This window comes from Mauremys reevesii, linkage group 4, assembly GCF_016161935.1.
Source record: "Mauremys reevesii isolate NIE-2019 linkage group 4, ASM1616193v1, whole genome shotgun sequence".
In the NCBI taxonomy this organism is placed as follows: domain Eukaryota; kingdom Metazoa; phylum Chordata; order Testudines; family Geoemydidae; genus Mauremys; species Mauremys reevesii.
In genome coordinates, this window is record NC_052626.1 from 137,002,112 (window position 1) to 137,030,110 (window position 27,999).

The window sequence follows — 27,999 nt, forward strand, 5'->3', positions numbered from 1 at the left end:
CCAGTCCTATGAACTAATCTGCACAGACAGGCTCTTCTGCCTAGACACAGTCCCGCTGAAGGAAGGCATCAGGACTTTACACAGGCACAGGGGCCCTGCCCACCAGTATGGATCAGCTTGCAGGATCAGGCTCTTAGCTATTAGCACACCATCTAAAATCTAGCTGCCCATTTGCATTCTGGAAAATATATGATGAAATAAAATGATTAAACTTATTAGTTGTCCTAAGACAATTGTTATTTATTTCTATTGCAGTAGCATCTAAGGACCTCAACCAGGATTAAGGTCCCATTACAAGAGGCACTCTACAAACAAGGGAGCAAATACAGTCTTGGACTGGAAGAGCCCACCATCCAGGATTTTTAGACTATATGTAACAGATGAATAATCAGATAAGTGGGGAGCAAAGGAGGGCCAAGGAGAAGGAAGTAACAATAGAGAAAAACCAGACTCTAAGTACGTGCTTCTGCTACCCTGACTCAATGCATATACTAGTTAGAAGTACGTTTACTGATGGCCAAGATATTTAATCAACAGGTAGCACCACATCGAAATGACTGGCTGTGCATTAGTATTTATTTTTCAGTGCCCCAGCCTTGTGTCTCCTTATTAGAAGAGACAAATAAAAGATGTGGTGAGCTGTGAAATAAATTCACTAGTTGACTAACACTTTTTGCTGTTAGTTTGTCTCTGAAAAACAGGAGGGCTAATGAAAAGTGTACATGTTTTTATCATGACCAGAGAAGAGCAGACGAACAGCTTTATGGATCCTCTTGTGGGTATCACAGTGTTTTGGAGAGATCCACGAAACATCCCTGAGCAGCAGGGACTAGAGATTGGCAGAGTTTAACAATGGCTCATTGTAGCAGGAAGGAAGGAATGTGACCAAGCCTGGAGCTGCTGTTGGGTGTGGCCAGGTAAGAGCAGCCAGCCTTCTACCTGCTCAGGTGTTTACCCTTAAAGCAGCCGAAAAGGTAGCTCTGCAGACCAACACCTGTTTTAGCTTCAGCTGGGTGGTGACAGGGCACACTGGAAATATGTCTTGCTAGAGGAAACATTGGAGACCTGAGCAGAGCACGGCAGGGGATCTGAGCAAAGATGAAGAAGAATCAGTCTGTGCAGGGGACGTTCAGCAAACTCTTTGGGAAGAAACATGCCAACAACACCAACAACACTTCCCTCTATGCCACAAATCCACCCTGGATCTTCACGCAAGAGGTCACTTCTGAGGGCAGAGGTGGTCCTGGTTAGTATCTTTCTTTATTTGGGTTTTCAAGAGAAAGGCAGTAAAGAAGTCAAATCACCCTCTCAAAGTGCTACCTGGCCTGATTAGCCTCCTACTTTGAATCCAAGCAGTGACTGGTTAGTTTAGATATGGAGGGAGCAGCAATAGCCTTGTTGGGGAGCTCCGGTGTGGACAGTATGAATTCTGCTAAACAGAGCCCCATTAATCATTCATGCAGTTTGGGAAGCTATGGGAGGTATTTGTTAGTACTGAGCAGATTAAAAGGAAACATGTTTGAACCTGTGATACTCTGAATGAACAGCAAGTGATAAACTCTGTAAAGTCAAGGAAAATAAAAAGGCTTCTAAACAAGTTGAATAGCTAACAAAAGCTGGGAAATTTGGCTTAATATGTGAGTTGATAAGGGATTCTCAGATCTCTGAAGAATGTGGTCTGTGACTTGCTTTGTTCTAGTCTTTGCTCACACATTTGACTTGCATTTCTTTTCTGGGTTTTAAAGGAGCTTTTGGATATGTGTTCTGTAGGTCATTTGTTTTTGAGGAACTGTGGGGTGTCAGGTCTGTTCATTCTGTGGATTTTATTTGTATCTCATTGTAGATTTAACACCCTGGAGGCTTAGGTGGGATAGTGCCAGATACATATTATTAGAGCAGAACCAAATTACAGATAACAGAATGTGGATTGGCTTTTTAGATTCCAATAAACTTTGTAAATTCAGGGGTGGAAGTATTGTTTGTTTAGTTGTGTAGCTGTTACACTGATAAAAGCTAAAGATATACAAAGGGATTACATCCAGACCTTAGGCTGGGGAAATTCAGATGAGGACAATAGGCATGATTAAAGGTGTCATGAGACTTTATTCAGAAATGGTTCCCTTCTAATCATTGCTATAAATCCAAAGAGGGACTCGAGTATTTTTCCTGTGGTGGGTTTTTGTTTTAAAGTGGCAGTGCATTTGGTTAATTACAAAATCAGGCCTCAGCCCTGCGACTGTCTCCTTCCAAATCAATGGGGTTCCTTGGAGGCACAAGGGACATTGGCGCAGAGGCCAGGCGTTCTGGAAGCCTAGTCAAACAAAGAAGGGTTGCAGAATCACGCCTTTAGTAGCTCTTGCATTGTAATACTTTACCGAGGATGTTTAGATATTAAATAGAGTTTTTCAAGCCAGCATGGTAAGACTTATCGGTGTATTTATCCCAGGCCTGCTATTGCCTTACTGCTAAGCAGTCTAGGTGCAGATTTAGTTGAATTTTGATTTCTGACAACGGTATGTTCTGCCTGATCAAAGCTCTGCCCTGTATCTTGCCTCTTTCTTTGAACGTTTACTGCATAGTTTCATATGCTACCAGGTGCTTCACTGCTTAAGCTAATCCCCACCCTAGTTTTGCATCAGATATATTGCAAAGTAAACACAGGTTAAGCAACAAGAAAAGGGAGTAGGTTTTGCATGTGACTGACTCAGAGATTCCTGAATTTAGTGCCTACTGCCATCCCCTCCCTCAGATTGGGCTACACTAGCTTTACAGCCACAGCTACCATACGTGATGCAACCACTGAAATTACAGTACGTTATAAATTGTGAGTAGCCTCTGTCAAGTCACATAACTGATTCTCTGGTACAGTACAGTCTTTTTAGGAGAGCTTTAGTTCAAACGCAGGATACTCTTAAAAAAAGGCAGTGTCATATTTGCAAATGTCTCCAGAAAACACTATACAGCCAAAGGTGCCCAAAGTACAATCCAAGGGTTAACCGTTGCCTTAAAATATATAGCTCATGCATTTACTTGGAGAGGAAGGTTAAGGGAAAATGCTGATCAACTACAACTTTTATTGCTGGTGGTCTTTTAACAGGCAAATCCTGTTTATCTGTCAAGGAAAATACAAGTACAAGCATTTCCCCTCCCTTCCTTTTTCATCAAAAGTATTCAGGCTCCTTTCTTAAAGATGCTTCAAAGTCTGCAAATTCCTAATAACCTTGGGGCAAAGTTTTGTGGTCTGTAACCCAGCCTCTTATTGGCTGCAGTTGGCGTCTTGCTCAATTTAAAGATCACATGATTTTGGAGCCCCATGACCAGTCAGTCTCTCTACTAAATTACCGTATATACTTGTTCATAAGCCGAATATTTTTGGTAAAAAAAATTATGCATCAAAGAACGGGGGTCGGCTTATAAACAGGTCTACACCAAAATTTGATGATTTTAAACTCTATGGAAGCATTGAATATCTAATACAGGGATTGGCAGCCTTTGGCACTCAGCCCGCCAGGCAGTGATAAGCTGCCAAAATCTTAACAACCGGTTCCCTATAAAAAGTTCTGATTTAAGCGGGGGGGGAGAGGGGGAGACATACTCGTGGGGCCGGGGGCCCCTGCAGGGCCTGGGGCAAATTGTCCTACTTGCCCCCCCGGCAGCCCTAGAGCTTGCAGCCCCCTCCCCTCTTACCTTGCCCGCAGCTCAAAGCAGCAGGATGACTCCGGAGCTCAGCTGAGCTGCCCAGCTGGTGCCGGCGGCTGGCCACGCTGCAGCTGTGGGGAAGCAGGGGAAGGGCCGGGGAAGCCTCGGCCTCCCCAGCTGGGAATCCTGGGAGCTACAGGATGGTCCGGCCCACGGACCGGAGTTCTTTGCCCACCTCCTGGCCCTTTAACAACCGGTTCTCCATGGAGGTCTAATTTTAGCAACCGGTTCTTGGGAACCTGAGGCAACCGGCTCCAGCTCAACACTGCCGCCAGGGTAAGGCACGCCACTTCCTGCAGTTCCCATTGGCTGAGAATGGTAAACCACGGCCACAGGGAGCTGAGGGGCTCCATGCCTGCAGACGCTCCAAGTAAACAAAACATCCCGACCCGCCAGTGGCTTATCCTGAGTAGCTGGGAGCCAAAGTTTTCCAACCCCTGAAATATAGGGTCGGCTTATGAAAGGGTCATACTGTTTTTGCTATTTTTACCTATCTGATTTGGGGGGTCGGCTTATAAACGAACAGGATAATGAATGAGTATATACAGTAACTGAACTGTTTGAATCAAAAGCTCTGTGAAGCTGCATTAGATTTGAGTGAGAGTCACAACTAGAACCTTTTATAAAACTCAGGAAAAGGCTCCAATGTCACGCTCTTGGGCCTGAACACTGGCCTATATGGGAAGTTCTGCTTTTTTAAGGACCTCAAATGTGCGTGGGTTCCCTCCAATGGTCCTTGTTGCAGCTGGAAATAACACCTGGAATCAGGGTGCCCCAGAGGATTCAGGGGGCCTGGGGCAGAGCCGGGTCTTCGGCGGCAATTCAGCGGCGGGTCCCTCTTGGAGGGAAGGACCCGCCACCGAATGAAGCAGCGGCAGTGGAGCAGCTTAAGTGCTGCCGATCGCGGCTTTTTTTTTTCCCCGCTGCTTGCGGCGGCACTTGTACTCACTAGGCGGTGCTCCAAGGCTTCGGCAGCACCTCAGCGGCGGGTCCTTCACTCGCTCCAAGTCTTGCGCTGCACTGAAGGACCCACCATCGAAGACCTGGAGCAAGTGATGGGCCTGCTGTCGAAGTGCTGCCGAAAACCCCGAGCGGCTCACGGGGCTCCTATGGGGCCAGGGGCCTGGGGCAAATTGCCTCACTAGTCCCCCTCCTCTGGGTGGCCCTGTCTGGAATAACACTGGAAATAGCCATTTAGTACAGTGCGCTCTAGCCTGTGTACTGTCACTGGGTGATACGGTGTGGTGGGTGGTGACACTGCCACTCTTGAAGGCTGTTCTCTGGGAACAACTTTTTCCTCAACCCAGGAGGACTGCATCCAACTCTGAGCATCAGCCTGAAAAGCGCATGCTGCTGGAGTCCATCAGACTGCTCTCAAGCCATCCCTGCTAACCTTGTGCCTGTGATGGATGTGGTTAGGGAAATGCGATCGGCCAAGCTGACTGAGTTTTGTCTTATTAATCGGGATGGCGTTTGTGGCTGACTCACTGCACTCAGGCTCGCCCATGCAGGTGTTGAAACGAAGACTGATGTGGTGTTCTTGCTAGCTGTCTGTGGAGGCCCCCAGGTGTTCAATCTGCTTTTCGTCCTTGGCCTCCTGGTTGCCATGAGACATTCTCAGTAAAAGAGGGGAAGTGTATGTGTATGGATCCAAAATCCAAGCTCAGCAGAGATGCATTAATAACAGGGCTGGTCAGGAAATGATTTCCCCTCCCCCCCACCGCCCTTTACTAAATAAATAAATAAATACAATTGACAAATGTCATCTAAATTTTTGATGAAAATTAACATTTTTTTATGTGTTTCTAGTGTGTAAACCCAGAACTAGTAGATAGAATATCAGTTTTGCAAGAACCTCCTTGCTTCTGTTCCTCTTGAAAGATAGGTATGTTTTGCTTTCTCCCTTCTGCTTATATATACTTCTGAGGATTGCATTAATGATCCCAATTGCATGCAAATCACACTCCACAACAGAGACCTGAGAACACAAACAATCTGTTTTGCTCGATCACATTTCCTCCAGCTAACCATCTGGGGCATGTCTCCGACTGTTAGCATCAGGGACCTTTCAGCATGAGATTATCTGTTGCTTCATGTCGATTGATTTGGACATTCAGGAGGAAAACTAGGCTGGGAAGACATGACAAAGATGCAGAGAATGGGTGTCATTCCCACCTGTTGGCAGGGCTACAATGGCAACCAACAATCTGAACAATCTCAGACACAAGCTGGTTGGCAAGATAAATAAATAGGCGTCTCCTTTATAAAAAGAGATTCTTGCTTGAATGAAAACCATAATGAAGTTTTCAAGCAAAAAAAATGCAACCTAGCCCTTTCACTTGTTTGCATGGATTACACAATCCTAGTTTTCTAGCCATATAATCCACAGAAATGAAAGGTGACCATCAGATGGTCCTCCCATGCCTCAGATTTGAACCTTGGATTCCTCTGCACTGAGGTGTGAGCATCATGCTCCCAAATTAAAAACGCTATTTACATAATATTTTAATGAACTCCCATGGAAACCAGTAACAAAATCCCATTGATTTCAATAGTTGTGGACTCTTTCATGTGGGAATTTATTCCATTTTTATCTCTGAGTGTATCTATTTTACATGCCTTCCCCTCCCCCCCCCCCCTTTTTTTTTTTTTTTTGAAACTCTCCTGCTTTGCTTTAATTCTTTTGGTAGCAAATTATTCAGTAGCTATCCTTCTGGCAAAGGTGGGGTTTACACCCTTTGGTGCCTCTGCCTGTTAATTCATGCTATTAATCAGCCACAGAGAACATCATTAAAGTAAATTATGGGCTCTATTTACTGTCAGAAAGAACAATCGGATGAGAGGTGTAGTCCAATGGTAAAAGCAGAGGACTGGGAATTCATCAGTTCTATACCAACACCTTCAGAGGTCATGGCCAAGTCATATCAACTATCTGCCATGCACATCTGAAAATTGGGGATAATGATATTTAATTCAGAGGGTGTCTTTAGGCTTCATTATTTGTAAGGTACTTTGAAGACTCAAAGTGTCTTTTGTTAGTGTTATTGATTCCCCCTTTGTGTTGCTATAATATGTAGTGGAAGGAAGCATTGGAACAGCTGAGTTCTGAATTTGATGACAAGAAGAACAAGGATTTTGCAGGGACTAAAGAAGCATTTTGTTGAATATCTATGTCTGGGGGTGTGTTCTACTTGTGTTTTCATTATTTGACTAAGCCTCCTACAGTAAACAACCGAAATATGGCTTGGGCATGTTCCCACTCTACCCACCTAGTGCAAAGTGATTCATTTAGAAGAAGAGAGATGCATGGAGGTGGATTGATAGTTTGACTGCCAAGTACTGCTTTGCTACAGCCATAAATCCCCTGGAGACAGCCCTGGTGTAAACTGGGAGTAAGTGGAAGCAGAATTTGGCTCCACGTTGCCAAATGCCCAAGAGTCTCAGTAAGTTCAATCTAGTGCTACTTGCATGGATTAGACACTTTTGGGCGGAGGCTTAAGTTCACTCCTCACCCTACCTAGTCAATGACGTTTGTGTCTGTATAACACATGGTGGACTCGTGTCTTCAGGTACGTCTAGACTTCAAAAAAAACCCTGCGGTAGCAGCAAGTCTCTGAATCTGTCTCAGCTGACTCGGGCTCATGGAGCTCATGCTATAGCACTAAACACTTGAGTGTCAACGTTCCAGCTTGGGCTGTGAAGCCCGGTGAGAGGAGATGGGTGTTGGAGCCTAACCTCCAGCTGGAGTGTGAACATCTACACTGCAATTTTTAACAGGGTAGCATGATCCGTGTGAGCCTTAGTCTGCGGGCGCAGGCTCTGAGACTCATTTCCATAGGATTAGTGGGTGGTTTTTGGTTTTTTTCTGTGTAGACATACCCAGGGGCAGCTCTAGGGATTTTGCTGCCCCAAGCACGGCAGGCAGGCTGCCTTCAGTGGCTTGCCTGCGGAGGGTCCGCTGGTCCCACAGATTCGGTCCGCCGAAGCCGTGGGACCAGCAGACCCTCTGCAGGCATGCCGGCGAAGACAGCCTGCCTGCCGCCCTTGCGGCGACCAGCAGAGCGCCCCCCGCGGCTTACCGCCCCAAGCACGCACTTGGCATGCTGGGGCCTGGAGCAGCCCCTGGACATACCCTTAGCATCACCCTTTTGTGGGTGGACCATGTAAAGAGTTTGAATCAGCTATTGCTGACACCAACCTTATGGTTCAGCCAGTTTCGACAGTCCAGGTTCAATCCCCACTGTTGATCCAACCAAGGGCACTCTTACCTCTGAACATTTCCAAAGCCCCCTCCCGGCCTGGGCAGTAAAGGAAAGTGCAGGAAGGAAAGCTTCATGGCTGCTCGCAAAGCCACTGCCTGTGCCCCTTCCTTCTGCAGGCTCTTCTACTAAAGCTCAGTGGGAGAGAGACGCTGCAGATTGCTTGTCCTTTGCTGCTTTGTTCGGCGTTCACTGTAAGCAGCTTGAGAAGAGGAGCTGCTGGTGCAGGCTGCCAAGCCCAGGGAGCTGGGATACTACTAGTGAGCAACAAGGGCCCATTGTCCCTCTCTGCTGCACAACGAAACGATGGGGATCTGTTGTAGAGCTACCGCAGCCTATAATACCAGCAGCAAAGCCCACGTGTTGGAGGCCACCTCCCTACCCTACCTGTAGGGATATGCAACTGTCCGCATGGGGACACGCGCCAAGGGTAATAGGTCAGGATTCAGCAGGGATTTTGTGGCAGAGGTAGAGAGAGAGAGGCCATCAATTGATCTTGGTCACCACCAAATCCATCTGGTTGCTAACCGGCAAGAGAAGACAGACACTGTCTATCAGCCAAGCCCTGCAGTCTGTGTGCTACTGCCAGCCACTGATCTAGCTGTGGAACCAGCCAAGCTACTTTACATAAGGAGGGAGCTGGAGGGACTCTCAGAGACTCACTGCACAATCATCTGTTTTCTTTCAGTTGCTTCTGAATCTTCTCCCTCCATCCCAAAGGGTGAATCAGATGCCAGCTTTATAAGTCTGGTCCACCTGAGACAGACCTTTATTAATACTGAACAGTAGTAAAAATAACCCAATAAAACAGGCCCACATGCTCTAATAAATGTGTGTTCTTGAGGCTCAGATGCTCTCTTCTCACTTGTTTTTATTAAGACTTTTTTTCTTTTACTTCCTATAACAAGAACTCATTTAATCTGCAGATATAACACCCTGTGACATAGAGCACTGAGCACATACTGGACGCTGGATACGGTGTCTTACTACTGAACACATGGGAAGCTCCACTGAGTTCAATGGGCCTACTCCATACAAACAGCTACTCATGTGTTTGCAGGATCAAGGCCCTGGTCACTGTATATTAACTGCAACTGGAGCTGGTTAGAAAAGCACAAACCAAGTTTTGCAAACAATTTCGTTCTGGCTCTTCCATCACATTTAATTTGTTGACATTTTCCATTTAGCTCCAATTATGGTGATTCTTTAGGCACCTTTCCCCATGGTACCAGAAAGCTGATCCACACAGTAAACATAGCCTCTAAGCAAGTGGGAAACTAGTTCTACATTCACCGGCTGACCAACAGACTGAAACCCCTGCTATTAAGGAAAAGTCAGACAGAAACTGACTTGCATCATGTCCTAAAGTACCTATAGAGAGGTTCTGATGATGAACCAGAGTGAGTAAGTATCAGAACCAAGGACCCTCCTTCTCTGGAGGATTCCCCAAACACCTGAAAGCGTATATAAGCCTGTTCTCATGGCATCTTCAACCCAAGAGATCCAGCTAAGCATCGGACTTTGAGTTTCTTATCCAAACAGATGGAGTTCTCCTAGTAATGGGCGGGAGATGACCTAGGATTCACCACACCACTTTGGGCATGTCTACACTATGAAATTAGGTTGATTTTATAGAAGTCGATCACGCATGTCTCCACTAAGCGCATTAGGTCAGCGGAGTGCGTCCTCAATACCATGGCTAGCATCGACTCACGGAGTGGTGCACTGTGGGTAGCTATCCCACAGTCCCCGCTACCCATTGGAATTCTGGGTTAAGCTCCCAATGCCTGATGGGACAAAAACATTGTCACTGGTGGTTTTGGGTACATGCTGTCAGTCTCACCTCCCTCCCTCCTTGAAAGCAATGGCAAACAATCATTTTGCGCCTTTTTTCCAGGGTTATCCATGCAGATGCCATAGCATAGATACATTTCTGATAATAAAAGGGAGACGCTTTCACAATGAATCTAGAAATTCACAGCAGACGGCACATGTGTTTTAGGTACAAGGTCGCATTTTGCCTTTTATATTGAGCGTCTGCCAGTATGGTGACACATCACACACGGCTGGGCAACAGAATTCAGTTTCCAGGCAGCCATGGTAAGCCAAAGGGTACATGGGGTTGGCTTCTTCTGCGTTCATAGTATGTGGGAATAGTTTCAAACTGCAGTGCCCTCCTTTCCCATAGCAACCAATGCCGGTTGGGTTTGCCATTTAAAAGGAGGGGCTGTGGTTTTGGGGCACACCCCTTTTCCCCCCTCCTCCCCCTGCCTGTGTGGCTATTCTCCAGGATGATCCCTTTTAGCCAAGCGCAAACAGCCCAGCATGCCCAGGTCTAATGTGTCGGGGATCACCAAACAGAGGGGACTACTGTTGCCTTACAAAACTTCCCCTATTTCAAGCAGGTGACCATGAGCGATATCACTTTCCTGAAGCTAACACAGAAAGATAAATACCGAATGTTGCATGAATGCGACCAAAACCCAGGACCATTCGCTGCCATGCTTTGTGCTGCAATGATTCCAGACCACTTGCTACTGGCTTGGTGTGGTAAAGTGTCCTACTCTGGAGGATGAAATAAGGCAGCCCTCCCCAGAAACCTTCTGCAAAGGCTTTCAGAGTACCTCCAGGAGAGCTTCACGGAGATGTCCCTGGAGGATTCCCGCTCCAGCCCCAGACACGTTAACAGACTTTTCCAGGAGCTGTACTGGCTGCGAATGCATCCCAATTGTTCAGGGCAAATCAAACACTAAACACAATTGCTTTTAACCCTTGTAGTGTCATTACAAATGTGCACTCACCAGAGGTGCCTTCTCCACCTTCAGGGCTGAGAACAATACGCCCTGGGAGGGTATTGGGTCCAGGGTGAGGAAAAGGTCCTGGCTGCCCAGGAGAACAGATTCTCCACTTGCCTGCTGCATATTCTCCTCCTCATCAACAAAATCCTCATCCATGTTGCGTGAGGCTGCCAACTTCCAGGTGTCCAAAGAGAGTGTTGGGTCCCCCCCTCCTAGAATGGCATGCAGCTAATCATAGAGGCGGCATGTCTGGGGCTCTGACCCAGAGCCACTGTTTGCCTCCTTTGTCTTTTGGTAGGCTTGCCTGAGCTCCTATTTTCATGCGGCACTGTTGTGTGTCCCTGGTATAGTCTCTGTCCATCATGCCCTGTGTGATTTTTTGGCATATATCAGCATTTCTTCTGCTGGATTGGAGTTCTGCCTGCACAGATTCTTCTTCCCATACGGAAATCAGATCCAGTGTCTCCCATTCACTCCATGCTGGAGCTCGTTTGCAATTCTGGGTCCCCTGTTCTGCTGAGCTCGCCATGCTGACCAAACAGGAAATGAAATTCAAAAGTTCCTGGTGCTTTTCCTATGTACCTGGTTAGTGCATTGGAGTTGAAAGTGCTGTCCAGAGCGGTCACATTGGAGCACTCTGGGATAGCTCCCGGAGGTCAATACCATCTAATTGCACAGCGCTGCATCTACAGTACCCCAAATTCGACCCAGGAAGGTCAATTTTTAGCTCTACTCCCCTCATCGGGGGAGGAGTACAGCAGTTGATTTTAAGAGCTCTTTAGGTCGGCGGAACAGGGTTGGTTGTATAGACACATTCTTTATAAAATCGACCTAACACGGCTAAATTTGACCTAACCTCATAGTGTAGACCAGACCTTCTTATAGGTTTTTGGTTTTAACAGCAGTTAGCTGTATTCCTGTCTCACAGGTTCTATTCTCCTTATTTTTAGGTGATGTTGTTGAACTGTATTATGAGGATAATCGCGTTACTACAGTGACTGATTCTGGAACAGCAACACTTAAGCCTCGGCCAAGAGTTCGACCATTACTGACCTTCATGCCCCTCGTGAGTATTTTCCACTTCCCCCCATTACGTTCCTGAATGCAGGGGTCTAACTGCACCGGTGGTAGGAGGTCAAAGGAGCTTGCTCTGCCACTCTAGCAAATGGTGTTTAGAACCAGCTAGATTGGCATGGTGCCCGGTATATCTCTTATCGTCTATATGCAGAAAGAAAATCGGGTCGGAAGCAAAACCACTTTTTAATGATGATGGTTACAGGCAGGGACTGAAATCTGATCTGAGCCCATAGTTTATGATGGACATAGGCAAAATAGCCAGGCAAGAAGCTGTGAGGTGAGGTAAGTTACAATGGTCATGAACTTGGTAAACTGTGTTAGCATTTCTGATGCAAATACAAGGCTGAATGTGTTGGTAGCAAATCAGAATCAGGTTGTGAGTACAAGTATCAGAGGGGTCGCCATGTTAGTCTGGATCTGTAAAAAGCAAAAAAGAGTCCTGTGGCACCTTATTGATTAACAGACGTATTGGAGCATGAGCTTTCGTGGGTGAATACCCACTTCGTGCATGCATCCGACAAAGTGGGTATTCACCCACAAAAGCTTATGCTCCAATATGTCTGTTAGTCAATAAGGTGCCCCAGGACTCTTTGTCGTTGTGCGTACAGTATTCTGATTTCACTGCTACTGGAAATGCCCTCTGTCACAGAGTGTGGGGGAGTCAGGGCCTCTCTTCCTGGGATTCACTGTGACTCTCAGCCAGCCAGTAAAACAGAAGGTTTATTGGACAGTAGGAATGCAGGGTACAACCAGTACACCTCAGTCATGTCCTTTTGGGGGGCAGGGAGCTTAGACCCCAGCCTGGGATTCCCTGCATTCGACCACTCCACCTAGCACAAAACTGAAACCAAAAAGTCCTCCAGCAGCTCTCTCCCAGCTCCTCCTCCTCCTTTGTCCAGTCTCTGGGCCAGAAGGTGTCACTTCTCCCAACCGCCCTCCTGGCTCAGGTTACAGCTCAGGGATCTTCCTTCCAGGGAAGTCCCCCATCCCTAGTGTAACTCCTCTGCAACATTCCCAGGTCAATCCGCCCCACTCCCTGTTGCATCTCACCCTCTCGTTAGCTCAGTTATGAGATACTCATTAGTAAAGTGAGGTCATGAAGCAGAAGTGGGGAAAGGGATATTGGCAAAGCTCTAAGCAGGTATGCTATAAATGAGCAAAACCCCCTTGAACTGAATGGAACAATGGAGCAGTCAGTGTCCTGATGTGGTATAGCAGGACTTTACACCAAATGATATTTATGGGTCAGTGTGTGGATCAGTGCCTGCCAGCTCCAAAAGCAAATCCTGCTCCCAGTGTGTGATAGGAGAACCCTATACAATAAAGAGGGATTTAACTATTGTAGAAATTACTTTAAAAACCTAGAGAATCAGACCCTTTTTGCAGGTTATTTTGAACGATCCTCTAGGCTGTTGTGATGGGGACATAACCCTTGAATAAAGAATTATCACTGTTCTGTTCTATTCTAGATAGGTTTTTATCCGAGTGCCTTCCAGTAGTGCATTAAGCAACGTGACTACACATCTGTCACATGTTGTTGTTTCTCTCATCCTTTCTCCAGGAGGAGGAGTGTGTGCAGTGGAGTGTCATGTTTTGGTAGACGTGTGGTGAATTTTGTTGTTGTTGTTAAATAAATATACCCATTGTTATGTGTTTATATTAAAGAAGGCAGGTCAAAGAAATACATGTGGCACTTGGAGAAGGTTTGTGATAGTCCTGAGTTCGTTCCAGAGCCTCAGACCATGCCCAGGACAGGATGCACACAAAACTCCTGTCCTGATTAAAAATTTGAGTCATGTATTTAAATCAGCCCAAATTCAGCAAATGCCACTTGGGGGTTCTTCATCAGCGCCTTCCCTCCTCCCCTGTATAACGCAGGTTCCATTAAGATGGTCGTCATGATTTTGGCCAGGGGCGGCTCCAGGCCCCAGCACGCCAAGCGCATGCTTGGCGCGGCATGCCGCGGGGAACGCTCTGTCGCTTCGGTGGAGCCGCGGGACCAGCCGACCCTCCGCAGGCACGCCTGCGGGAGGTCCACCAGAGCCACGGGACCGGCAGAGCGCCCCCCGCAGCATGCCGCCGTGCTTGGGGCGGCGAAATGTCTAGAGCCACCCCTGATTTTGGCCAGCCTCGCTCTTAAGGTGAGCATGTAACTAACAGAGCTGAGAGGGAGGAAAGACTGGTATGTCTACGTCAGGTTGAATTAACCCCATGGAAATAGCTTCTTTATTTGTTTCATTCCCTGTGTACCAAGCCGCATACATGCTCAGCTCTGCCACAGCTGCTTAACATCAAAGTCAGGGAGTGCACCAAAAACAAAGCTGCTGCTCTATGCCCGTGACTTGGAGCTCTTCCATGATGGGTGAGGCTGAGAGCTTTCCCCTGGGATCTCTTGGGCTATTTGCTCTCAGTGCATCAGTTTCGCTTGTTTGCACTGTCAGACAGTTCTCCCGTACCTTTACGTAACCTCTAGACGGGTCCTTCTATAGAAACTCCTTGGGACAGGGACTCGCTCAGACAGGATTATCAGCACTTAAATAGCAACTGGATGCTAACATTGAAACTAGGAGGTACAGTTAGCAGGGCTAGATCTGGGGATCCCCTAAAAATCTCCAGAAGAGTCTCTCTACCTCTGGAATCAGGAGAGAGTACTCCTTGCAAATTCAGTAAAACCTCCCCATTTGCTAGGAGTATTGAGTATATTTTTCCCCACATGATGATCCTTCCCAAGGGTCCAGTCCCATAAGGAGTTTGGAATAGGGCACAACTGCCTAGGTATATTATGGAGACAGGGTAGCTGAACTGCACGTAATATACCAGACATGGGACACTGCTAGAGGTAGGATACTGTCCTTACCAGATACTGGTCTGATCATGCGACTCCTGCATTCTTAGCCCCGAAGAGCTGACCTAGCTAAGAGAGAATGAGCCAGATTCTGTTGCTTCTTGTGCATCATCAGCATAGCTACATTTACAACATTACAGTCCATTATTACACCTGTGCACTGACAGCGACTGGGATGCATAAATATTAATAGAGTTTTACAGGTGGTGTTATGGGTATTAGGAGACAATGGAGTTGCAGAGGTGTCATTAAAGGAACAATTAGGAGGCTGTGGGATTACACAGGTATTGCTGAAGGAATAATAAGGAAGCAGTGGAGCTGCACAGGTGTCACTGAGGGCATGACTTACCTGCAGAATGTTTCTTAAAGCTGATTGCACCAGAGAGAGAGAACCCTGCTTGATTGGGAGAGCTCAGACTGAGTTTTCAGGGCTGGCTATTAGTTGAAAAACTTTTTAAAAATTGTATCTTGTATGGAATCAAAGAGAAGGAACAAGCATGGGAATCCCATGCGGTCAATTTTCCAGGGGAAATCCATGCTTGTGGTACAGCCGGCCATCTGCCTCTGCTTGAAATGGGCTACTCGGGGAAGAAGCAGGGCGGGGGAATGAATAGGTCTCTGCAACACAAATGTTCTTTGGAATAAACATACAGAGCCACCCCCTTACTCAGCCCCAGCAATGCAACTTTCTCACCTGCCCCTGTGCTGACCTCTCTGGTGTGCTATTTGGCTACAGGGTGGGAGCTGTCAGATTCCAAGCTTACATAGTCCCTCATCCTCCAACAAGTGTCATGGTAAAAGCAACAAAGAATCCTGTGGCACCTTATAGACTAACAGACGTTCTGCAGCATGAGCTTTCGTGGGTGAATACCCACTTCTTCGGATGCAAGTGTCATGGTGTTGCTGCCCTCCTCCCAATGCTTCCTAGCTTCTCTGCACTCTCAGCCTTTTATTTTTGAAAAGGGAATTCTAACTACAAATGGAGAAACCAGACGGATGAGTCACTGAGAAGGCTTAAAAAAAAAAAAAGGCAGCTCAGCTGTGCCTTTGCAGGCAGTGAGAACCTGCCCTGTAAGCTCCTCAAGGAGCGTCTCTCCCTCCCTGCTTTGATGCCCTGTCACTCGGTCTGTCTGGCATCAGAGAGAAATGAGAGCTTTCCTGCCTATTGAATGTCGGCTGCACTTCCCTGCATCCCACATACGCAGCAGAACAGTGTAGAGGTACTTCTGGCCCAAGTGTTTCTATAGCAGGGAGGCCTGGTGGAACATATGCTTACACTGTGTGACATGAGCCCTGCCGGGGGTGGGGTGGGGAATGGGGATTCTTAACACTGGCAAATGAAGTTCTCCTCCCAAAAAAGGGGGGGGGGGTTAGTGACTGAAATTTTTGCAGAACAACTTCATTATTGTCTTCATTTTTTTTTAATTGCAGGGGAAAATGTCTCCCACTCTTCAATTTTTTTTCCAATTGGGGCGCCGGGGAGAGAGTAGGGGGTTTTCCCACTAAGGTAGAAATAAATTGTTCTGAAATTTTTAATTTTAAAAATTTGAATTAAATGAAAAATGTAATGTAAACGGTTTTTTTTCTTTGCATAATAACCTTGCCTTTTTTCACCCAGCTCTAGATGTGATGCGCAATGAATGGAGCGGAGACCCACTCTCCTGCTCCTGAGGCCTTGCTGTAACACACATCACATAAGCAATTTACTAATCTACAGCCCCTTCTTTTCACACAGCAACTGACATTCTGCATTGCCAGGGCTTTGCTAGGCTGACGTAGATGCGATCGTGAGTCAATATTGAAAGTGGCTTAGGGTTTGTGTACACCCTGCCCTGGAATTGTGCCCAGACCTCTTCAACATTCCTCTCTATATGACATTTTTTCCCCTTGCAAGACTAACTTCCTTCCCATATGAACCCTTATAGCATTTAGCAGTGGCCTTGCTACCAGGGGCAATGTTTTCCAGTGGGCACTTTAATGAAAGGGTACTTGCAACTCATGTACTCTTGGGAGCAGTGGCACTTTCTTCAGCGATCAACACCTCACACGACTTCCTCCATTCTCATTGCCAGTGCAAGGTGCGGCCTTGGCAGCCCTGGAGATCAAAGCACACTAGCTAACCACTAAGCAGGGGCAGCAGCAGAAGGGGAAGGGCAAGCTTTCCTGATTGGGCCTCACACCTGACTTGGAGGAGCCACCAAGAGGGATTAGGAAGGAGCTCAGTCAGCCCTCAGCCTCTCTGAGATTGCTGCGAACGGGGGGCTAATTGTTGGGTCATCTTTTGCTACAGACTCTTACCTCTGGGAACCACAATGAGATGCAACGCACGTCCTTCATTTGGAATGACTTTAAGTCCTCGTGATAGGAGATCGTGGAACTGGGCAAAGTATAGTCAGGCGGGGCTCTCTCATCAGCATTTGAAGGGTGAGAGAAGCTTCCTTGGAGAGGGACGACCTAATTCTGTACCACAGTCATGAAGGAGCGCCTTCACGTGCCAATGAATGCTCATCCCAAGCAGGACGCTCAGCGCACAGAAAACCTCCTCAAACCTGAAATGCTGGTTCTAAGCGAACCACTCAAGAGAGTAGAAGCACCTCACCATGAGTCAGAGGGAGGCTGAGTAAAGCTAGTCACATGCCTAGCAAATACATGCAGTTGCTATGGCCAGCATTGCCAAGAGAGGCCACTGACTTGAGCTTCCTCCATTTTTGGAAGACAAACGTGACATTGTTGGGGGCTAATTTTGAGAGGTGCGGAGCACCCACAATTCCAAAAGAATTCTCTGGGAGCAGCAGGTGCTGAGACAGGACCCTTAAACATCTCATTTTGACATCTCAAAAAATTGGACACTCACAGTTATTGGACACAGGGTCGGCTTTATGACCTGCAAGGCCCGATTGGAATACTCGGTGGTGGGGGTTCTGCTCCGGGTTTTCCACAACACCGAAGGACCCCTCCTGCCCCCAAAATGCCACCGAAGACCCCTGGAGTGGGGCCCCCTTGGGCGCGGGGCCCTCTTCAGCATGGGGTCTGATTCCGAGGAATTGGGTGAATCGGCGTAAAGCCAGCCTTGATTGGACACTTGAAAATATAGGCCTTCCTCTTGTTCATTTCCGTAGGGGTGTGTCCCTGTAATCTAGTGTGTGACACATGCACTTCTCAGAATGCAGGGGCAAATGAATGCTTATAAATCACTCTATTTCCTTGTTAACAAGCTACTATGTATATTGCGCTCCTGAGATTCAAAGCAATGTGGAATAGCTAAGAATTGCTGGTTTTCTATTTGTCGCCTCCCTTATGCTTTTCATTGCTGTACCAGAGAAGGCCACGCTAGCTTGTATGAAATGCCTTTAGACGCCTCTTTGTTTGGCTTTTGCTGGCAAAGTTTCAGACCTCAAGGAAATCCTACTGAAGTCATGGCCTGACATCTTCAGCTGGAGAGGTGTCGCTGGGCAAGGGCAAAGGGGGAGAAATCCTGAAATGCTTCCTTGTGCTCTCTGTTCTCCTTAGCCCTTCAACAAAAGCTAAGGTTCTTGCCCAAAATGTTCCCTCCCATTATCTTGTGTATCTCCAGGAACCACAGAATGTCCTGCCTGGGAACAGCCAGAAGTCCATCTAGCCTAGCAGTTGGCCTCTGACAGAGGTTGATAGCTGATGCCTTAAAAGTAGCCAACCTGTTCACCACTGTTAATGTGCTTGGTCAATTGACATACGTTTTGGGGCCGAGGAGGATGGTCTCCTGACTGTGTCATAATCAGTTTAGGGCAGGCACTGCAGGCTGTGACAGGGACTCCGTAAAGCACACAGTAAGGGAACATCTGCATTTTGTCAAGAATTGGCAGGAAACTCTGGGTGAGGGTGGGGAAGCTATTTGCCATGTTCATTTATATTCTTTTCTCTCTGGGAGGTCCTCTCGGGTTTCTCTGCCACTTCTGATCACTGCTTCTTCTGGAGCCCAGCCATGCTGCTCCCAACACAGACTAAAAGGGAGTGCTTTAACAAGTCAGCCGTTCCTTCCCATCCTACCTGCTGCTGCTGAGTGTGATCTCTCTGGGACATAAAATTCAACCCCTGAGTGAGTCAGTTTAATAGCACTCTGGTGAGTTGGGCAATATTCTAGTCCTCCGTGGACCCCCTTTCCTGGCAGCATTAATGTAAATAGCAGCCAGTTAGCATTCATGAATCCAGGCCAAGAAACCCATCCTTGATACATATTAGCAACACTCAAGGTGGGTGGGGTTGAGAATCCTAAGCATTCAAAGGTCTGAAGGTGTGTGTGTGAAATTGCAGGACAATGGTCACGTTTCAACCTACAGCCAGCAATGTTCTGGATCTGTGTACAATCCAGGAAGGAAGATATTTTTAGTAACATGTATTCGCTATATAATTATCAGGTGGTGCGGAAAACACAACCCAAACAATTGCAATGTTTCTTTTTGACCCTAATAGGGTATGTGGTTCTTAGAACAATTTTTTTGGTGGCTCAGGGTGTGGCCACTAACCCTTGCTGGTGGCCCTCTGACAATTTTTCCAAGCCCAAGCCCCGTCGCACTGGGCTGAAGCCTAGAGCCAAAGCCCAGGGGCTGAAACCTGAAGCCTGCTGAGCACACATACTGGGCCCGATGTGTCTGCAGAGGCGCTGCCCGGAGCCCCCAGGAGGCTGTGTGGTGCAAGGCGCTGATCCCGCCCCCCCCCACCTCCAATTGGTGGTGCCAGCATGGCAGCCAGCATGGCAGCCAAGAGCAACAGCTGGACGCTACTGGGAGGGGTCGCTGCTTTGCCACTGTGCCCCATCCCCATCTCAGCCCAAGAGGCTGTTGTGGTTGTAGAAAAATCCCCTGATGGCTGCAATGAGAAACACAAACCCTCATGCTGCAGGGCACAAGCCAACCTCTAACCATTGGGGGTGAGAAGGAAGCTTTCCTTATGGGCAGGTTATTCCATAGCTGCCTACCATGGGGTTCTTGCCCCTTCCTCTGAAGCAGCTGGTGCTGGCCCCTGTCAGAGACAGGAGACTGAGCTAGATGTGCCACTGCTCTGGAAATTTCCGTGTTCCTAAATTACCCCACACTGCTTTCTTTTCACATCCAGTGCCTTTACAGCGAGTTAATCTAGACTCTCAACGTGTTTATGATGGTGGAGTAGATTATGTGTTAAACTGAAACTTTGCCCAGTGGGACCTTGGAACCCTACTGCAATCTCTTGTCAAAGTAACAATACTGCCGAATGAAAGGCAAAGGGCACTGGCTACTGCATTATCCAGGGTGTTGTATAAGAAACGCAGCCACGCTGTGCAATGGTGGAAACTGCTTGTAGGGCAAAATTCTCTTTGCACAAAGGACTAAAGAGCTGCCTAGAAGAAGCTGTTGGCAGTGCACACCACCACATTTTATGGGTCCTACAAAACCCAGGAACTGTGCTATCTGTTATTGAGCTCTAGCTGCTGGCCCTTTTATCTGTTAACAATGTATGTTTTCTATCGATTAAAGATCACTCCTGTTACAGGAACCATCTGACTGGTATAAATTTCTCTGTACAGAATGGCCCGATTCAGCCTTGTCCAGCCCTTTGTGCAGTCACAGCAAAGTGGGTTTCTAACACCACTGTTCTGATTTGATAGCACTTTGCACAAGGTGTAGGTGACTGCACACAGTGCCTGGTGAGGAGGAATTGAGCCTGAAATGTCTATAATGAAGTCTCGAGAAGGTACATCCGAGGCTCAAAACTGCTGAGTAAAGCGTTGGTCCAGGAATTACAGAGTTCCAGTCCTGACAGGGCTTGGTCTGTAATTTTCATGCATTAGTGTGTTTAGCAAGCAAAAAAAACTTTAAACGCTTTTGCTGAATGATCGTCACAGTGAGTCACTGGAGGTGCAGGTTGGGCTGTTTGTGTTTGGGAGGCGTAGGAGGCCCTTGTTCAGCGTTTCAGCCTAGTTGAAAGTGCCACAAATGAGGCCGCTTCTTGGAAAAACGGCATGAACTGGAGCTGAACAAAATTTTTGCACCCCAAATGACCTGAAATGTCCCTGGCTTCAGATAGCTTCACAAGCCTGAAGCTCAGCAGGGTCACTAAGATTTGGGCACATGGGCAAGCTCCTGTTTTGCTTGTGCATCAAAATACGTCGGAATTTGCAGTGCAGATGCAAAAATGGTTGACTCAGCAATTTCAGCTGGGTTTCATGGTGAGTCCTCAGTGCCAACTAGGGAGAAGAATGCAAACCCATGAGGGTTGGCGGGTGGAGGGCAGTGTCAGTGGCACTTAACTTGTTAGGCTGTGCTGAATGCCACAGCCCCTCCACAGAATTCATGCCATTTCTTCAGTGAGTTAGTGTCCTCTGTGCGTGAACTTTGGTGAGAGTCTCCACCAAGCATTGGCAGTTGATCTTCACCCCTGCCCTGTCCTGTCCAGTACAGATGGAATAAGGCAATCTGGAGTGCCAAGTCCACTCCCAACAGGTGTGCTTCCCAAGGCCACCATGCCAGCAGCGGGTGCACCAATGGCGGTAGCTCTCTGGCAATAGCTGGTTGTCCTTCCCTGGTGGGAGGTTGTCTGCATGTGCAGGCAGCCATGTCTGCACTGGTTACAGTCAAGTCATGTTTTCAAGCTTTTCTTCACAACCAGGAGGCCTAGGAACATATATAAATGAAAGCTGAGATTCAGATGATCTAACATGGGTAAAACTCATGCCCAGCACTTTATACACATTGTATTTGAGGTGTTATTATTAATTTGTATTGTTGTGGCACCTTGGCACCCCAGTCTTGAACCTTTGTTCTAGGTGTTGTGTATACACAGTTGTGAGTTTCCTTACCATCCACTTATTAAACCCTTTCAGAACACCCAGGAGACACATGGAGTGGCTGTGCCAACCCCTTCTGTGCCGGAGGGTTTTGAAGAAAAAGCATCTCTAGGTAAGGTGTCCTCTCTGCTGAGGTATTGAAAGCCCTTAAAATGGCTTTAATGCACAGATCTGCTTATGTTGCCATCACCATTCCTTAATCATGCAACTAGTTTGGCTGAAGACACTATACCGAGGCGTCAGGATCTGGCCTCCTGTGTTCCCACACAAACTGAGCAAGCTTTCAGTTGCTGGCTGACTTGAGGAGGATTCCAAGTGTCCTTAGGGAAAAGGACTGAAACACAGTTACGAGATGATCTCATCAGATGAAGCCAACACCTGCAAAGCATGTTGGGTTAGTTTTTTCTGTGATGGCAACCATGGCAATGATCAAGAGTTTTTAAAAAATATATAAAGTTATTCCATTGTTGACATGGAAATTTGGTTGCTTAATTTATTCCCTTATTCAGTAGGAAGCATAGGAGGTAACTAAATTTTATCTTGACTCTAGATAGTGACTGTGATAATAAGTCAGGAGACTGAATATGCTTTTCTGCCAAGTATTACATAATATCTTGGGAGTCCTGAAACAATCTAATTCTAGTTGTTTCCTTTGTGGACCCAGTTTATCTGGTTTGATATATTTTATCAGAAAAGACAGACACACACCGAGGGGGAGTATAATACAAAATAAGTCAGTAGCAATGGCTAACTTAAAACTCGTGAACCCCAATCAAAATTCCATAATGGAAGCATCTGATAGAAGTCTACAATGATGTTGGTTTTTTTATTATTAGTATTATTATTTATTTATTAATTCCTCCCTAATTTTCATAACCAAATGAGCACAAAATACATTGCAGGATCTCCCAGTGCAGAAAGAAGCCAAGAGACCTTCTCTTTTCTTAAAAAACAAGTTGAGGTTAATAGACAAGGCTCAATCCATTTTTTTTCTTAGTGGTGAGATACAACTCTTATGTTAAAATAATTATGAACGAGGCTATTCAGATGATTCAGTCCATCTGGGCTGAAAGGTTTACAGGTATTATCCAGGCCACCTAAGGAGGTGCTAGGTTCCTTCAACTGCCAGTGAAGTCAACAGGAGTTAAGGGTGGGCAGCACCCTCAAGATTAAAGACCTAGAGATTAGTATATTTCATCTACTCCATAGAGAGTCTGGTACAAGTTATTCCTGCTTCATTAGGGTCTGCCCCTGGGATTTTAGTTGCAAAATCAGGCCCTTATGCTGAGCCTAAAGATGTATTGAACACAAGCGCGCTATTAAGGAGTGAGTTCCAATGGCTGTCTTGCTGCTAAAATCATTTTTAATCAGGTTGTTTTAAATGAAATGCTTCTAGCGGGTTGTGTGACACTTGGCTCTTCTTAAAAGGACAGTTTTGGTTTGTTTGTTTTTTTTGCTGGAGATGTTCTCTGTATGGACCTTGCCAATGTGCAATGTGTTTAATACCAGTGTTCTTTCCCATAGGCCTTAGGCCCCAAATCAATGGAAACTACAGACTGTACAATTCAGTTGGAGACCTGCGGCCAAAGGCTTTCGAGAGAGACTATCTGGACAACGATATTCCTCCACCCCCTCCAATGGCTCCACCCCCGCCTCCACCCTCCATGGCACCCCCACCCCCACCGATGGAAATACCACTGCCTCCACCATGCACAGCACCTCCACCGCCACCGCCGCTGCCGCCACCACTACCTCCAACAGCAGCATCTCCACAATCCGTAGCTCCGCATCTGCTTTCGTCTTCAACTGTATCTTCTCCAGGCCCACTGTCCCCTCCGGATTTCATTCCTCCAGCACCTCCACTTGCTTTTGTGGTGCCCCCAGCACCGCCTCTGCCACCTCCAGCGCCTCCCACGCTTCATACGCCCATCTCGAACAGCGTCTCCAAGTGGAAATCAGAAACGGTTCTGAATGTGAGACAGGCAGATGCCAGGGAAAATACTAGCACCTCCTCTCTCACTGTCACCACTCCACTGGCCTCTCACCTGAAGGAAGAGTCGCCAACCAAGTCCACCCCAGAACCTCACCTAACTTTCCCCAGATCATTAAAAGTACCTCCCGCTGCCCCGGTGAGAAGTTCATCCATTTCCATGGAAGAAAAAGATTCTGGTGAGGAAGATGGGCCTATTTCCAGACAGCCTCGCACCCGCCCTCCCCTTCCACCGAGCTTTACCATAAGACCTGCAGCAAAGGTGCACTTAGCTGGAGAAGCTGAGCAGAAATCTACCTTGGATAGGCAGATAGTAACAAAGCCCATCAGACAAATCACAGAACCCGCGAGCCCAAGACCAGGGTCAGACTCTGGCAAAGGGACTAATTTTAATAGCTATCGGTCCTCATTGTCAGAGGCGGCAAAGGTCCCGCTGGAGAAAGCTGAAAAAGACTTAGGCCCAAAACCTGAGTTTCCTGCTGCAGAGGAGGAACCAGACGTGCCCTCCCCAGACTACACATCATCTGATGATGACTGGAAAGAACCCAGTAATCTAAATAGGCTGAAGCAAGAACTGTCAGTTTTGCTGTCCTCTTCTTCGAAAAGGGAGGAGAGACAGCTGGATAAACCCATAAGTGCCAGACCTACCAACAGTATTACTGACCACGCTAGCAATGATAGGTTTAGCTCTGTTGGGTCAAAACCAGCTACACCTACTTTGAAAGATCTGCAGTTACCTGCAGGGGGGGAAAGTGAGAGGAAAGAGAAGTTACCTACTAATTCACTCACTGCAAAAGAGAACTCCTCCTCGGTTTTCTCTGCTCCAGGCAATAAACCCACCAGCACAGAAGCAAACAGTGTTATGAAATTCAGGAACGAGCTGGAAGCACTACTCTCCCCAACAAAGGAAGGTAAGCCACCAATAGGACTTACAAATCACAGACACAGTCCAGGCACAAACAGAGTTACCCTGAATTCTGGTAGCAGCCAGACAAATTCTGGTGACTCCAGGCTGCCAAAACCTGTTGCCAATCAGCTCCCACCCACAGCAGCTTCAGTGGAAGTTGAGAAGACACAGGAGGATCGTAAAACTCCCAGTGCCCTCACCAGTAATAAGACTTTGGAGAACTTAAACCCTGTTCCAGGATACCTGCCATCTGACAATGTTCGGAAGTCTCCAGACCCACCTCAGAAACCAAAGGACCAACTCTTCGTTCTAGCCTCCTCTTCACCCTCCTCTATAGAAGCTATCTCTCCCACACAAACCGCTGGGTCACACACAGACTTTTCTCTCGTCCAATACAAGACCCATCGGGCCAAGACCAGCTCCACAGACAGTCTGTCCTCTCTGACCCCCTCCCAAACCGTGGAGGGGGGGCCAGTCAGTTCAAACAAACGTGGTGCAGACAGAGGCACAATCCTGTGCTCTGCTGAGAAGTCACGGATGCCTTCACAGCCATCCTCTTCCTCCATGAATGCAGACCAGGAGGAGGAGGATGTCCTGATCCACCCCGTCACAGGAGAAAAGGTGGAGAAAGGCTCTCCAATGGCTCTCCTCCTGGCTGCAAAACAGCGGGCCCAAAGAGGTAGGCAATCTGCCTCCCGCCAGAACAGTTATTTGTCCAAAAAGCCCCCCATTAAGCTATCTGAGAAACTCAGCAGTGGCAGCAGCAGCCAGTCAGAAACTGGCTCAACCAACTTCTACTACAGTGAGTCCAAGCCCTACTCCTTTGTGGTGGTACCAAAGTCCCCGCCGAAGGAGTCACCTGCCCTGTTGGAGGGAAAGCAGCATGACAGGATGGTCACACCTGAAGGGAAGGCACTGGGCTTCTCAGAACCAGGACAGAGAGCCTACAAACCGCTGTCATTCTCCAGCACTTCTGAGCAAAGCCAGAGCATGCAGAAAACTAGCGGTGGGGAGTCCCAGAGCCTTTCCAAGCCAGAGAGGTTTGGTGCCTCCAGTTTAGTTCAAGGCCTCTTAGACTCCAGACGCTTGAGACCACAAGACCTGCCCCCCAAACCTGACCTTCCCCTGTACGCCATCTCTTCACCTCCTAATTCCTTGTCCAAGGAGGAGGAAGAAAATGGAGGGAAGCTTGACTATGAGATCATCCCACCACCACCAGAGTTCAGCAATGACACCAGCAGGGTCGAGAAAGCTTCTTCAAACATGGGAGAGAGCTGCAGAGACCACAGTTTCCCAGATTACAGCCAACCCTGGGAAAGGCAGCGGAATATCCGACGCCCAAGCTACGGCTATGGCAACAGTTACGCCCTGCCCTCCAAAATGGCCCCAGACAGCAGTACGAGGAATAGCGGCTTCAGTCAACATCACCCAGGTGGCAGTTACTCCACTGGCCCTCCTGTCTGCAGCCCAGACAGCCGCCCGCTGATCAAGAAGCGTCTGTACGTGTCTGAACCCGATAGGTCCTACACGAGAACCTCCACGTCCTCCAGGAACGTTAGCACACCCGTGACCTATGGCCACAACATGGTGGGGTATGGCTCCCAGGCTGCAGAGGGGATGCGCCGGGTCAGCTCCACCCACAGGAGTTCCCCCAGCAGCACGCAGGGCAGGCGCATGTCACTGGAGCCCCCTGGGAAAAGCATGTCTTATAGCAACACCATGAACAACGCCAAGTATAAAGGGCAGAATGGGGAGTACTCTGCCGCCAGTGCAGCAGCAACCAGCAGGTACGTTCCACTTATTGCGAGGACAGGTGAGCTGATGCTGGAACTCCTTGGAATGGGGGGCTGGAGGAGTGTCTGATTTGAATCCCCAGGTCTGAGCCCATATTTGTGGTTCTCATTCTGGGTCACACCCAAGAGAGGAGGAGGCTTCTCCCCCAGTACTGGCTCAGGAGCAACTGGTGTCTTTTTTTTGAGAACCTCTTTGGTGCTCTCTCTAACTCAAACCCAAGACCTGATTCTTCCTTCCACCTCAGTCCTAGGCCTGACTTTCAGTTGGTTTTCCCTCTGACCCAGGCACTGGCTGGCTCCACGCGCAGCCCCCTCAGCCCATCTCAAATTATAACTTGTTCTGGAGGGTGCGGAGGGTTTGCTTATGGGGAAAATATCCCCAAATTGAAGCAGTCTGTTTGAAGAGCAGGACAGGCAGGGCAGGGAACAGAACCGGGTCTTGCTCCACGTTTGCACTATACCTATTAGTAACAGGGTCTCAATCCTGATTTGGGACATCTGGGCGGTGCCGCAATACAGATACAAGCCAGAAAGAGCACTATGAACAAGCCTTACTCCAGCTTCTTCCCGGAATCCTGAGGCCCTTCTGCTGGCAAAGCAGGGAGAGGTGTGTCCCCTCCATGTGACGTATTCTTCCCAAGGCGCATGCTCCTGAATTGGGTTTAATTAGAGCGTGTTTTGAAGCAGATTTAAAATACGAGCAGAGGGATTCCTTTGCCTGGAGCGCTGTATGTACGTCTTGTTGCACCGTCAGACAAAGGAATGGTGCATGTTTAAAGGCACAGTGTGCCCACTAGTACAGGCTGTGCAGATGGAGGAGTGGTTATGGCTGGAACTGCCCTAGCCAATCTGTCCCTGCATGCGTGTCTTCAGAGTTGGGCTGTCGGATACTATAGCATCAGGCACTGGAGAGAACTACAGCTTGCTCTCCCTGGGTGCAGAATAAAATATAACTACAGGAACACAGTTACTCTTGCCCCTACCACTCTTGAATACCTTGCTGCTTTGTTTTATAAATGGCTTCCATGGCTTTTGATGACTTCCTCCTTTGTTTCCTCCCTCAGGCCTATCCAGGACAACCCACAGTACAGTTCTCCTGTGAACACCTTCACTGTCAGGCCTGGGACACGGCAGCCAATTTCCTACACGTACCAAGGTAGCCATCGATAAGTTGGTTCAGGAGGCTGCTTTGCTTCCTTCAGTTACATAAACCCCACAAGCCTGTTCCAACTTGGTGTGACGCAGGATGGACCTTGACGTGTCATTAATGATGAAGTCTACCCAGGAGTGGTTCTGTAGGAGCATAAAGGTCTGCCATAGCTCCGAGTATTCTGTAAATGCACTGCTTGCAAATTATTGGGGGCGAGGGTGAGACTAAAACCCTTCTCAAAAAACAGATATGGAGAGTCGTTACTGGAGAAGCCCAGTCGCTGCACTGTTGTCTTGAAGGAATGCCTTCTCTCTCCCCCACAGGACCATTAGGTAAATGCTCTAGCCTATTAGGGCTTTTAAAATGTAAAAGAAAGAACATGCCCTGCATGCTGTTTAAGAGCACGTGATACAAAATTACTCGTTAGTGATTTTCTTTTGTTAAATTCAGTTTTAAACCTACTTTAAATACAATTTATTTGGAAGGGGGGGGAAAACTCCACTGGGAACCTGCATGACAAGGGGAAAGTGTCTGAATCCAAATATGCTAAAAACGGGTTGTAGAAATAGGGAGCTTTAACAGAACAGTGAGAGACGTGATCAGAGCGGAGGATGGAGGATCTGGAACTCCTAGAATCTAATCCTAGCCCTGCCACAGACTCCGTCACTAGCCTTGGGCAAGC

The 27,999-nt window shown here is 47.7% G+C and overlaps 1 protein-coding gene across 1 annotated transcript; it reads left to right on the forward strand.

Annotated features, from left to right (window-relative positions):
• Positions 1 to 703: 703 nt before the first annotated feature.
• C4H6orf132 (chromosome 4 C6orf132 homolog) lies at positions 704 to 27,819 on the forward strand. Its single transcript, XM_039536654.1, has 5 exons — positions 704 to 1,246; positions 11,707 to 11,822; positions 21,514 to 21,589; positions 23,002 to 26,161; positions 27,232 to 27,819. The coding sequence occupies exons 1-5, from the start codon at positions 1,099 to 1,101 to the stop codon at positions 27,335 to 27,337; spliced, it is 3,606 nt and encodes a 1,201-aa protein (XP_039392588.1). The 5' UTR covers positions 704 to 1,098; the 3' UTR covers positions 27,338 to 27,819.
• The last annotated feature ends 180 nt before the right edge of the window (positions 27,820 to 27,999 follow it).

Excerpts from the sequence above, each read along its gene's own strand:
- C4H6orf132 (XM_039536654.1), top strand. The coding sequence starts at position 1,099 with ATGAAGAAGAATCAGTCTGTGCAGGGGACGTTCAGCAAACTCTTTGGG. Across the intron at positions 11,823-21,513 it reads TACTGACCTTCATGCCCCTC|AACACCCAGGAGACACATGG; the intron begins GTGAGTATTTTC and ends AAACCCTTTCAG. Across the intron at positions 21,590-23,001 it reads TGAAGAAAAAGCATCTCTAG|GCCTTAGGCCCCAAATCAAT; the intron begins GTAAGGTGTCCT and ends TCTTTCCCATAG.